This window comes from Chroicocephalus ridibundus, chromosome 17 (genome assembly GCF_963924245.1).
Source record: "Chroicocephalus ridibundus chromosome 17, bChrRid1.1, whole genome shotgun sequence".
Taxonomy (NCBI): Eukaryota; Metazoa; Chordata; class Aves; order Charadriiformes; family Laridae; genus Chroicocephalus; species Chroicocephalus ridibundus.
This window is the reverse complement of record NC_086300.1, coordinates 8736741-8750053: the sequence shown is the minus strand read 5'-3', so window position 1 is coordinate 8750053 and position 13313 is coordinate 8736741. Positions and strand designations below refer to the sequence as shown.

Genomic DNA, 13313 nt, shown 5'->3' with positions numbered 1-13313 from the left:
TTGGAGCGGGCTGGGGCGTCCTGGGGTCTGGTCGGGGAGCGGCGGGGAGCGGCGGTTCCCTAATCGTGTTTGTATATTCCTCTATCCGTGTTATTGTCATTGTTTGCTTGTTCCCTTTGCTGTTCTGTTAAACTGCCTTTGTCTCAACCCAAGAGTCTTGCCTTTTTCTTCTGATTCTTCCTGTATTAGGAAGGCCCGAGCAAGCGGCACATGGTTCTTTGTTGCCGTCTGAGGCTAAACCATGACAAATACATACACACTCATGGACACAACTGCCCAAACACACACACACACAGAGAACATTTGTGCACACTCATATTTGCATGTGTGTTACACATGTGTGTGCGAATGCAGACATGAGCACAGTCAGAGGAACACATACTTGAGCACAGTCATGCACACACTCCACGGAGAACCATGACCCCTGACAACAGCTCTCAGCCCCTCTAGAGGACTCCAGGCAAGTCCTTCAGACCCTACAGGTAAGGAACGAATGAGTCACTGGCCAGCCCCATCACCTTTAGCGAGCTCAAGGGTTTGGCAGGGGTTCAGTCAGCTTCTTTCTCACTGTAAGACACAGAGAAGCCACAGCAGAGTCCAAGCTGTCATGGCTTTTCCAGCCATTGAGCCTCTCCACATCTCAGGTCTGCGTGTGAAGGAAAAGATAAAAACTAGAGAACATCCCCATTCCTGCAGCCCAACAAAGAATTCCCACATTACAATAAAAAAAAAAATAATCCTGCAGTGTTGGAAGCTCCTGCCTGGCCTTGTTGATCTGCTCAAGGGTCTGGGCCCAGCCTCTGCCCTTGCAAAGGGAGCAGTGCCACAGTAACACACTCATGTGGCAGCAGAAGGGTATGTCTCTGGGACAAGGCAGATTCCCCTCAGGCTACAGACACTGAGGCTGGGACATCAGAAGTGATGGAGTAGTGAACCTGTCTCCAGACTCACTTGAAGGGAAATACCCTCTCTTCAAAAGGCAGAGAAAGGCAGAAGCAACATCCATTTGCAGAGCAGATAAGAACGTGGTTTGGCTACCCTGGGAATGTTCATGCATTCTTTTGATATTTTCCCCAGTTTTAATGACTGTGCTGGCCTTTTTTCCTCTTGTGTTTTGCATGCAGGTGCAGGGGGTGTCATTGCCTGTAGCGAGAGGGTGCTGCCTGCAGAACATAAGGGTTCATTCCCACTCATGCCAATCCCTGGCCCCATTCCTGTCCCCATGCTGAAGAGGGGATGCCCCTTCCCTGGGCTTGTTTGCAGGGAAGGGGGGATGCCACCATGTTCACCCCCACCCCATCCCTGCACCATTTGCTGCCCACACCCCTTTGTGCTGCTACACCTGCATCTCACACAGGGCCGCTGCTTCAGCTCCAAACATTCCCACGTCCACTTCAAGCACGGTACAAACAACCAAGCACAGCACCAATTTCCCTTTTCTTTGCTCTACCCCATGTTTCTCTAAACACGTTACTGTTGGAGTGGGAGACGGACCCGGAGTAACGATGGAGTCTCAATATGAGTACGATCGTTCTCCCTTTATTCACAGTTTTCACAAAGTTTTCACAGAGTATATATAGACAGGCAATAAGAGCACGCGCTAGCGGCAGCTATATGATTGGCTTACAGTCTCTTTTCACGCGCTGTCCATGCAGTTCATTCACAGATCAGATTGGTTACAAGAATTCACATAGTAAATTACTTAGTCATTAGCACAACATGTTTTCTACCTTCTCAGTTCCCGTTTTTCCCATGTACTAATTCCATCTTCTACCACCTGTTTTGCCCTTAGTCTAATCTCTCATAGTAGGGAGGCTGGCTCACGTGACCATTTTCTCTCAGACACATTCCTACACGTTACTACTTCAGGTGGGCTGGGACATTCAGCAAATTCCTCGTCAATTTTCCAATTCACCAGGAAAACCACCTGGGCCAAGTGTCTTGTGATGGCCCCCCATGACTGTGTGTGGGGCCAGCCAGGCATTCGGTCTGTCTCTTCTTCACTATCCTTTCTCTGCAGAGGCATTTCCCACTGGGACCTGCTGACTACACCAAATATTTTGCTGCTCATTTGTTCTGATTCGCAGAATAAAATCAATCAGACTCTGAAAAGTATACCTTAAAATGCCAGTTCTCAAACTAAGACTATGAAGAAAGAGAAGGCAGTATAGAGGATCCTATGTCCTTCGGATGCTAGGAGCCCTATGTGCTGCCAAATCGGCACCCCTAATCAGGGCACAGCATGCCATGCAGGTCCTGCCCATGAAAGGGTTACCCCATTCCAGTCCATCAAGTTTTAGAGGATTTTCATAAAAGGAAACAGCTCTATTCATCATTTCTGCTTTCAAACAGAAACAATGTTCACATGAGAACCTCATACCGTATATTTAGGTAGAGGCAAGGACATGCAGGTAGTGCAATCACTGGCACCGAGCAGGAGCTGCCTACAGGCTCATCGGTTACAGTCAAGTGGCTGAGTTTGTCCTCTGGCCAAGGGATTTGTGCAGCACAACACAGCTGTGAAGGCCAAGCTCTGCATGTAGCACAGCACAGCAGAGGCCAGGGTCTCCTCAGGTTACATGCTGTTGCAGGCGGAGTAAGAGAGTAGTGAAATGTTTATTAACATAAACCCATGATTTAACAAAGTTAGTAGTGAATGCGACAGTGTTTTAGGAGATTCAATGCCAGGGTACACTTGTTTATTTACTGCATAGAGGACAGGGTCAGACAAGCTGTCAGGGAGACCCTCCCTTTGAGTCACGAGGTTCAGAAAGGACCCCCTTGCTTTCTAAACTCCTTCTCAGAGAGGAGTCTAGGTGCAGCTGGATACAATCCTAGTCCGAGACTTGGTCAACAGTTTGTGTCTAAAGGATGATATATGCACAATCAATCCTTATATCATTTAGCTAAGATTTCAAAGTTTAGCATGCTATTAGTCACCTACCGAGAATCTGTTGCAGCCAGGAAACTCTCAACCTCAAGAAGAACCTTAAGCGAGTGTCCCCAGTCAAGGGAAGATCCTGGCATGCAGCCCACTGCCATGCAGGAGAGCTCAAAGGGCTCTTGGGCTGTCCACTATTTATGGAGTAAGATAATTGACCTATAGTCATATTCCCATGGTAACAAGATATCTAGGTTCCCACTCCAGACAGTGTTTTTGTTACGTTGCCAGCCATCTCCCACAGTTCAAGTGCAACTCATCACAACTCCCACTGATGGCCATGGCTTGAGCAGGAGCCAGCAGGGGAAAAAGGGGAAAAGGGGAGAGCACACCGCCACACGTGGATCACTAACTCCTTGATGTACAGTGATCTTTGGGTTAGGGTGACAGTATGGGCCAGTTGTTTACTTCATGTGAAGATATACCAACTCTTGAACCTGCTCAGAGCAGCTTTCCCATCCTTCTTCCTTAGGGTGTAAACCAAGAGGTTGAGCAGGGGAGTAAGAAGGATGTAAAGAAGAGCCACTGCTCTGCCTAGTGACCCTTTGAAGGGATCTCCCATGTAGGTGGAGACACACGGGCCATAGAAACAGACCACAGCAGTGAAATGGGAAGCACGGGTTGAGAGAGCTCAGTGCCTGCCTTCTGCAAAGCAGAACCCCAGCGTGATTAAAATCACTGTGAAAAAAGAGCAACCTCTGTCAACAATGCCCTTAGTTTGAAGTGTAAAGCCCGCATGGATCCTGTGCCCTTTTCCTACCTTTACAAGATCTCCTCACTTGCCCAGCCAAACTAGAGTTCACGCCAAGAGCCAGTAGCAGGGCTCTGGCAGTGCTTTGGCCAAAGGGCTTCCTCATCTCTCAGAAGAAACACCATCCCTCCCTTTTCTGCACAGACAATTGCAGATGGTATCATCATTGTGAAGAACCTGAGGTACCTTCTGCTTATTACAAGGCTTAGTGTAGTAGAGTTAGGAAGTCCAACTGTCCTGCTGTTGAGGATGTTATTAATAGCATGACTAGGGGAAAAAAGATTTCAGGGGTGCAAGTGAAATGCCCTTATAAAGCTGTAGGCCTCCAGTCATTCTGAGATATGCTTCATGAGTCCCAATTTCCTCTTGAAGGAGGATGTGGGTGTGGGGATTTCCATTCTTACACTTCACTTTCTCCAGCATGCTCTGTATCACAGCAATTCGATCTCCCTCAGAAATACACCCTTTCACTGTCCCCATTTCTGTGCTGACTGCCCTCAGCTCCCACATGCTTAGCTCCAATTTCCAGCCTAATACATTCAGCAGCATGGGTGACATTTCCCAACTACTCCTGCCAATGCCTACCGTCCATGGCCCCTGGATTAGGCTGTGGAGGGGAGAGGAAGGTGGAGTAGCAGCTATGGGCCACCCAAGGGCTGTTCCCTGCTTTATCACTCCTGCCATTTGCAGAGCAACTCATCTTCTCGAGGCCCACACTGACTGCCTGACAGCCCAGCACATTTCCAGCCACAGCAAGAGGAACACCCTTCTCCAAGAGCTCATGGGGTTGCTGACACCTCAGGGCCTCCTGCCTTCCTGGGGCATTTGTGAGCAGAGATATCAGACTGATGGTCACTGGCAGCAGAGCAGCTCAGGCTATCTTCCTCTGCTTCAAGGTTTGGTGCCCAAAAGTAGGAGCCACTGCAGGCTGTCCCAATCTCCCACTCCTCTGCAAATGGTGACAGGTCTCCTTGTGCCCTCATCCCTTTCCACCCCAGAGCAACACCCTTCTCCTTTGGTAGCTTGGAGAATGTCCACAGAGAGAAGGACACCATGGAGGCCAGGCTTGAATGCAGCAGAACTTTAATGAGTCCAAAGAGGGAAACAAAGTCACTCCAGGTGGGGGCCGCAAGTTCATGGAGCCCTGGCAGCCACGGAAACTCTGCGGTCCTTAACCACAGAGAAGTTCTTGCACGATGTCTGTCTGCCTGCCCCATAGAGGAAGAGGAGACAGAAGGTACCCACCAGGCTGGCATTAGTGGGACCATGCTGCAAAGGGGAACCAAAGCAAATAAAGAAAATGGAGAGAAAAGCAAAGCTCTTCAGCTACACTGAAAACACATCCTAAATCTCAATCCCTTGCCCAGCATCATGTTCTGCGTTGCTCGAGGTGTCTCCCTGGGGCTTTCCCAGCATCTTTATCAGAGGAGGCACCTTCTGCCACAGTAGCGTCTGGAAATGCCAGAGAGGTCACAGCACCCAGAGGTGATGGGCACTCCATCACAGCTGAGGATGCTGCCAACAGCAGCGGAGGTGGAGGATCCCACAACGGTGTTCTGTGGGAAGGAGCTGAGGATGGGGCCAGGCAGGGTCACCACCACAGCAGGAGGCTCAATGACGACGGTGGAGTTCTGGCACTGCCTGACACAGGGCTCATTGCAGCTGTTGGCCAGTGGGGTCGGGCCACAGGGCCGGCAGGGCAGGCACTGGTTGTAGCAGGACATGTCTCGAGTGTGGATATGCACCTGGGAGAGGATCAGGGAGGAAGAGAGCACAAGGGTGGGTGAGGAGCAGCCTGTTAGGAAAAGAGCCACGACCACTGCTGGGTGGGGAGCTGGCAGCTCAGCCAGGAGACATACAGTTTTCATCACCCTATACTGAGCAGCCTGGCCTGGAGTGACTCTCTCCTAGTCTGTAGACCAAAAGCCCCTCTGCCACATCCCAGCCTCTCTCTACCCTTCTCCACACTTCCCTCTAGCATGACAAGAACATGCAAACCACAGGACAGGAGAGAGCCAAGATCAGCTGAGAGGTCCATTGAGGAGATGTCACTTTGGAAGAGAAGGAGAAGGAGCTGCAGACTCACCTGGTTCCCAAGGAGTAGGAGGCCAGAGAAGCGGATGAGAAAGCAGGGACTTGGGCTGGCTTTTATACCTGCCCTTCGTTGCCGCAGCACCAGAGGCACCCTTTGCAGAGGTAACAATTTTTGCACAAGCTCATCTTGAATGCAAACCATCACAGCTAATGATATGGGCTGTGCTTTGGTTTCCAACACTGCTGCCTTTTCATTTCCAGGTTTGTTCCATGCCCATTCCCCAGTGAAGGTTTCCTGTGATCACTGGGACGAAAGGCCCCAGGATTTCCAGGGCAGGAATGCAGCAGTGTGGACAGAAGAGTCAGCTCAAGTGCTGTATGGTTCCAGGGCAGGAAAGACATGTCAGCTTGGGTCACCTGTTGGGGCTGTTTGAATTGTTGTTCTCAGGACAGATCTTCAGCCAGCCTCAGCTGGCAGCCCATGGGCTCCTGTGCAGGAGAACCTGCCATGTCCTTCTCTTTCCCTCGCTCCTCAGCTCACCCTCGTCATCACTTGATGTTGCTTCCCGAGATGTTGTGCTGATAGTTTTTGGTCCCGGCCTGCCTAACACTGCCCCGTTCCCAGGGGTCCTCAGCAAAGTCCATGGTTCACGGTGTTCCTATGTGTGTTCTTATCTTTTGTGTACTTGTAAGTAGCCAGGTTTTTGTGCCTATACACGGGAGCACAAATTTGTGCCCAAGCCTCTGTGTGTGTGTCCCTGTGTATCATCAAGAGGGCATGTGCTGGTTATGGCAGGGATACTGTCCACTGCTCTCTCCATGAGCACCACAGAGAGCTGCAGGTTCCCAGGGTCAGAAGGATCCCGAGTGCAGCGGAGTGGTGATGGCACCAGCCTGCTGCAGATGTGTGGTGGGAAACTGGTACGCGTGCGGAGCCCCTGACCGCTCTGAGCCCCTGAGCGCTCTGAGCCCGGGCGAGCCCCCGAGCGGCGCCGGCGAAGGGCTGAGCCCCGGGGCGGAGCTGGCGGCGGCGCACAGGAGAGGAGAGGAGGCGGCGGAGAGGAGGCGGCGCGGCCGGAGCAGAGAGCCGGGGCTGGCGGGGGGCAGCGAGGCGCGAGCGGCGGAGCGGCGGGATGGGGCGGTGCCGGGGCGCAGGGCTGGCAGGGCTGGCCGCGCTGCTGCTGGGTGCGTGGGGCTGGTGACGGTGGATGGGGCCAGGGCTGCGCCTGGGATGTTCCTTGGGAAGCCCAGCACCAACTCTTCCCTCTCCTTCTTCAGCCTCTCTTTCCCCCTCCTGCGTTTGCCATCTTTTGTGCCCCTTCCCAACCCCCCGAGTCCCCTCTTTCTGTTCTTCCTCTTTCTTCCCCACCTCTGTCGGTACGAGACTCCTTGCATGTACACCTGATTTTTCATGCACCCTCTCCTTCCCCTGTGCATTCTGCAGTTCTTATTGCCCTCAATATAGACCTCTCTCCTTCACTGTAACAAGCCCTCTCCCTGTCTGCTCTTTATCCACTCACGCACTCATATTCTGACTCATCTCTCCATGCATCTACCATCTCCAAAGCCTCTTCCTACTCCTCGAGACCCCTCTCTCATCTTTCCCTCTGCTTCCTTCATATCCATAACCACAAATTGTCTTTTCTGCACCGTGCCATTATTCCATATATCCTCTCATCCCCCTGTGCTTTCTGCATTTATTCTTCTTCTCAGTTCAGCCCTTCATCCTTCACTGTAGCACATCCAACTCTCCTGTCTCCTCCTCTTCTCGCCACCCATGCATCCATCCCTCCACCTGGCTTTCATTCTAGCTCTGTATGCATCCATTACAAAGTCCCTTGCAGACTTGTCCCCTTGCTCCACAAACCCACATGAGGATCACTCTCGATGCCCACTTGGTCCCCATTTGTTCCAGTGCAGCGCTATCCACATGCCACTCTTTCTGACGATTTTTCTGGCAAAAGAGCCATCAGACCTGAGTGATCTTTGGTGATCTTTGGCCTTTTCTTACACTTTCTCAGCAGTGGCTGTGGGCAGAGCCCAGGTGCTGCAGGAGCCGCCAGCAGAGACCACCGAGGGCATCGGCATCAGCATCAACTGCTCGCACCCCAACATAAAGCCTTACGACTCCATCCACTGGTACCGTCAGCTCCCGGGACGAGGCCCCGCGTTGCTCCTGAGCACTCTCAAAGACTCCAAAGAGCTGCGGGACCCGCCGGGGCGGCTGTGGGTGTCGGCAGAGCGCCGCTCCAGCGCCCTGTGGCTCGCCCGGCCCCGGCGCGGGGACGCGGCGGTGTATTACTGCGCCCTGGGAGACACGGGGAGAGGAGCCGGGGCTGCGGCCGGGCAGGAACCGGCGCGGGCGGGGCCGGGCGTGTGTGTCGGGGCCGGGGGGACAGTCCGGGACGGGCCCGCCAGGGGGCGCTGCCGCTCCGCCCGCCGGGGCCGCCTCGCCCCAAACGGCCCCCGAACGGCCCCGCGCCCCGGGCCGCTTCCCCCCGCCCGACCGGCCCCGGCCCCGGCAACCCCGCACTCCCAGCGGGACGCACACAGAAATCCCCCGCCACACTGCCGCCGCCGCTGGGGCAGGAATGGCGCCCGGAGCGCTGGCCGTGGCCGGCGGGACCCGGCAAGGAGCGATGGCAGCCGCCGGCCCCGCTGGCGCCCGGCCGGGAGCAGCGCCTTTCTGCTCTGCACAGGGCGGCGGGCGGCAGAGATCCTCCTGCCCACGGGCAGCCGCCCAGCCCTCGCTCCTGCCGCACGGACCGCCCACTGCTGACATGGAACATACAGGGCCTCTTCTCGGCCTCTTGACTTTCCCCACGAGGATGCCGAGGGAACCCTGAGCAGCTGCTTTCCTCTGCTCTGCAACCACGGGGACTCCAGGGCGCAGTTGCCAATGCCAAACCTTCCTCAGAAAAGACAACCTGAAGGGTTTTCTCATTTTGATACTCTCTGAAAGCTCAGATATACAATTGAAAACTGAATTCTCCAGCTCCAGAATTTCACACACCTGTCCAAATATTTCCTGCTAGCTTTACCTCATTGCATAGGTTCAGGAGTTGAAGCTCCCCAGCAGCAGGAGAAGGGCATGTCGAGGTCAGAGGCACCTTCAAACGCTCCCCAGAGGGGCTCAGTGGTGAGACCATGAGCTTGTTTGACAGGATTCAGCACCTTTGGAGTTGAGGCACAGGATATAGGGCAAACGCTTGGCCTGCACACAGTGAGTGCAGCCTCAAGGCATGCCAGGTTCCTCCTTGAGGAGTGAGTCAGAATGGGATTTGCTGAGTTGCCCTAAGGGGCTGGAGGTCTGATGGGAGTGAGAGCTAGCAGGAGGCCTCTGTGGACTCGAGCCGGTCCCCAGGGAACGCTGTGTGGCTCAAGTAGCTGACAGAGCTGGTCAAACCCATGGGCTGGGCCTTCCAAGGCATAGATTGAAAGATCAGCCTAGCTCCCTGTTCCAGATGGACTTGATGACTTTATTTCCAGGGATCTCCTGGCAGGTGACAAACTCACCTCTCTTCTCACCCTTCTGGAGGATGTCATACCCAGACAAATGGGCTGAATGTGATACCTGAAGGGATGGGGAGTAGGTGTCTGTGAAGCAGAGGGCTGTGCTGAATGTCCTCCATTGAGAGAGAGGTTATGTGTCTGACTCTGGGTGGGATGTTTACAGCAAGTGCTGTTCCCAGAGACATTTCCCTTGAAGGGCCTCATCTGTGGCCTGGGGAGAAGGGAGAGAAAACCCCTGAAGGGGCAGCGAGATAGAAACCTGTTTCCTGCTGCATTTTGTCAATTGCTGGTTCTACTTCCTTTCAGATACTACCAAGGTATCTCATCGTGGGCTGCAAAGTGGCCTGCCTCCAACCCCATGAGAGGGGGCTGCAGGCCCACGTCTCTGGCTGGGCACTGCATGGGAGGAGAAATTCACCGTGGACACTGCTCCCATACTGGGGCTGGTTGCGCTGGTTGTGATCTCCAGGAGGAGCAAAAAGCAGGAAAACAGCCTCCAGCCTCCTAGTGCCTGACGACAGACTGCTTGCTCTCTTCCTTCAGGCTCCCACGGGAATTTTCCGGTGCCCCAGGCCCCTTTGGCAGTGTGACTTGGAGCTGAGAGGCAGCGCTTCTACACCAGGCTATTTCTGCCTGAGGGGATGCTCAAGCACCTTCTGACATGGAGCGCTGTGAGAAGCCTGGCCATGGCCTTACTGCCCAAAGAATCACTCAGTGCTGAAAAAACTACCTTTAGCCCTTGCAAATTAAGTGCCCAGTTTGGTGTCTTTCCTTTTCTTTCTCCCCTTACAGAGTGTCCTCATGGCAGAGGAGTGGGATCCCAAGGAAGCCTGACTGAACAGAGTCTCTTCTTCATTCCCTCCCATCAGGTATTTGCACACAATTCCAAATCCTCCAAAGCCTTCTCTTCCCCAGGCTGAACACTGCCAGCCCTCTCAGCCCATCCTCAGAGGAAACATGCTCCTGTCCATCCACTATTCTGCTGTGCTCACCCCAATATCTGTCTTGTACTGGGGAGCCCAGAACTGTACCCAGCACTCCACAAGCGGCCTTGCCAGCACTGAGTGGAGAGAATGGATCAGGTCCCTTGTCCTGCTGTTGATTCTCTTCCTGCTGCAGCCCAGGATGCTGTTGGCCTGCCTTGTCACGAGGGTGCATTACCACAGCAGGCTCAGGGCCACCTTTGAGCTGCTGAAACTGAGCAGGACCCAACAGTGAGTGTTCAGGAGAAGTATCCCAGCTGCTTGTCCAGCTCTTACTCTTTCCTCATCGTCCACTAATGACACTGTTGGAGAAGGGGGCTCTTGGTAGGAGACATGACTGCTCTGGTGGCTTTACCTCCTAGGTACAGAAGCCCATGGATGGAAAATGTCTTCCTGGCCCTGCATCTGGGGATCTGGGAAAGCCTAGACATGTGAACAAAACCCATCAGCCAGGCACTGGATAAGATTCCCTGTTCAACCACTTGAGCTTTCTGCAGGATTTTCATGTCTCCCCTCCAGCCCTGGGGATTCACCAGTGGCTAGGGTGATGCCTGTGTCCCTGCGTCCCTCTGGGTTCTCTGCCCAACAGAAAACCACTGGTGGCTGCATTTCCAGGATGTGCATTTCTGGGCTCTAGTTTGTCCCTCTGTGCACAAGGCTCTTGCCATGCTAAGTCTATTCTGGAAAACAAAGAGCTGACCCTGGAGAGGGGAAGCTGACAAAAGCAGCCATGGTGGCAGGCCACCATGGTCTAATTACTGGAGTGATGTCAGCTCAGAAGGCCATGACAGCAGGTGTTTGCAGTGAGACTGCAGCCCTGCTAAGAGGAGCTGTGCTTCTGTACCAACCACTTCCGAAGCAGCTCAAACCCCTTCATATGCTGCCAATATCTCTTTTTCTGTTGGAGTGTAGCGGGCTTCGGATCCTCTGTATCCCCGACTCCAAAACCCCAGGGGTCGACCTCGAGTCTCCCATGATGCCTTCTGCCAGAGGCTCCAGGTAGGGCCGTTCTCCCCGGCTGCACTGTAGAGCACATGTTTAACATCTTGTCCTGCCTGGACTGGCCCCAGGGCCACTGCATGGACTATTTCGTGTCTGATTTGTTCAAAAGCTTGTTGTTGCTCAGGACCTCATTTCAAATCGTTCTTCTTCCGGGTTACTTGATACAGAGGGCTTACAATTAGACTGTAATGTGGGATATGCATCCTCCAAAACCCCACAATGCCTAAGAAAGCTTGTGTTTCCTTTTTACTAGTTGGTGGAGACATAGCTGCTATTTTGTTGATCACATCCATTGAAATCTGACGGCATCCATCTTGCCATTTTATTCCTAAAAACTGGATCTCCTGTGCAGGTCCCTTGACCTTACTTTGTTTTATGGCAAAACCAGCTTTCAGAAGGATTCAAACTATTTTACCCCCTTTCTCAAAAACTTCTTCTGCTGCATTGCCCCATACGATGATGTCATCAATGTATTGCAGATGTTGCAGAGCTTCACCCTGTTCCAGTGCAGTCTGAACCAGTCCATGGCAAATGGTGGGGCTGTGTTTCCACCCCTGGGGCAGTTGATTCCAGGTGTACTGGACGCCCCTCCAAGTGAAAGCAAACTGTGGCCTGCACTCTGCTGCCAAAGGGACTGAGAAGAATGCATTAGCTATATCAGTTGTGGCATACCACTTGGCTGCCTTGGACTCCAGTTCGTACTGGAGTTCTAGCATGTCCAGCACGGCAGCGCTCAGCGGTGGCGTGACTTCATTCAGACCATGATAGTCTACAGTTAGCCTCCACTCTCCATTAGATTCTCTCTCCAGCCATGTGGGACTGTTAAAAGGGGAGCGAGTCTTGCTGATCACTCCTTGAGCCTCTAGTTGACGAATCAGCTTATGGATGGGAATCAGAGAGTCTCGGTTAGTGCGATATTGCCGCCGATGCACCATTGTGGTAGCAATCGGCACCTGTTGTTCTTCGACCCTCAACAACCCCACAACAGAAGAATCCTCCGAGAGACCAGGCAAGGTAGACAACTGTTCAACTTCCTCCGTCTGCAAGGCAGCTATGCCAAAGGCCCAGCGGTACCCTTTTGGGTCCTTAAAATACCCTCTCCTGAGGTAATCTATACCAAGGATGCATGGAGCCTCTGGGCCAGTCACAATGGGATGCTTTTGCCACTCATTCCCAGTTAGGCTCACTTCCGCCTCCAGTACAGTCAACTCTTGGGACCCCCGTGTCACCCCAGAAATACAAATGGGTTCTGCCCCTCTATAGCTTGATGGTATTAAAGTACACTGCGCACCCGTGTCCACTAGAGCCTTATACTCCTGTGGGTCTGATGTGCCAGGCCATCGAATCCACACTGTCCAATAAACCTGCTTGTCCCTTTCCTCCACCTGGCCAGAGGCAGGGCCCCTCTAATACTGGTCATAGTATCCAATACTCACTTCTTGCAGAAATGACTTGGAAGTTCCTTCAAGAGGATCAGAAGCAAGATCAGGCCTTCTGCTCTGTCTGGGGAACGGCCCACTGGAAACTGGGGCGGCACTTTTCCTGGAGGGATCCCCTTTTATGGTTGTCCTTCCTTGCAACTCCTGTACCCATATCCGCAGGATCAAAGTAGGTTGTCCATCCCACTTCCTTATGTCCTCTCCATGGTCACGGAGGTAGAACCACAGGGTGCCTTGTGGTGTGTACCCTCTGTAGTCTCTCTCTTGAGTGGGGAAATGCCTGCTTCTAATAGCTGAGACGCTGGCCCGTGCAGGTGGGGAGTAGGAGATATTCTCTTCAAGTTGCTGGACCTTCCGCGACAGTTTCTCCACAGCTGAGACAAGGGGGGAAGAGAGACTTTCTTCATATCGCTGGAGCTGGCCAGCTACCTCATCCACCGTTGGTCCCTCTTCACCTTTCCATTCCATTACTGCCAGGGAGTTGGCATATGACGATGGTGCGCTCCGTACAAACTTCCGCCACATGGGCCTTGTACATTGCACCTCATCAGGGTCTGTGGGTAAGTCTGCATTGTTCAAGTCATAATAAATCACCTCCCGCCACAGTTAATTCTCTCAGGTACTGGATACCTCTTTCCATGGTAGTCCAC

At 53.1% G+C, this 13313-nt stretch overlaps 1 protein-coding gene and 1 gene segment (V, D, J or C); one reads left to right on the top strand and one right to left on the bottom strand.

The window, feature by feature from the left end:
- Positions 1–13313, bottom strand: part of LOC134524591 (M1-specific T cell receptor alpha chain-like) — a 292071-nt gene that overhangs the window by 264651 nt on the left and 14107 nt on the right. The gene's annotated exons all lie outside the window — the stretch shown is intronic.
- LOC134524595 (T cell receptor alpha variable 4-like) lies at positions 6860–12559 on the top strand. The segment is given in 3 exon segments: positions 6860–6911; positions 7751–8031; positions 12406–12559. Coding segments are annotated over 3 exon segments (420 nt in total).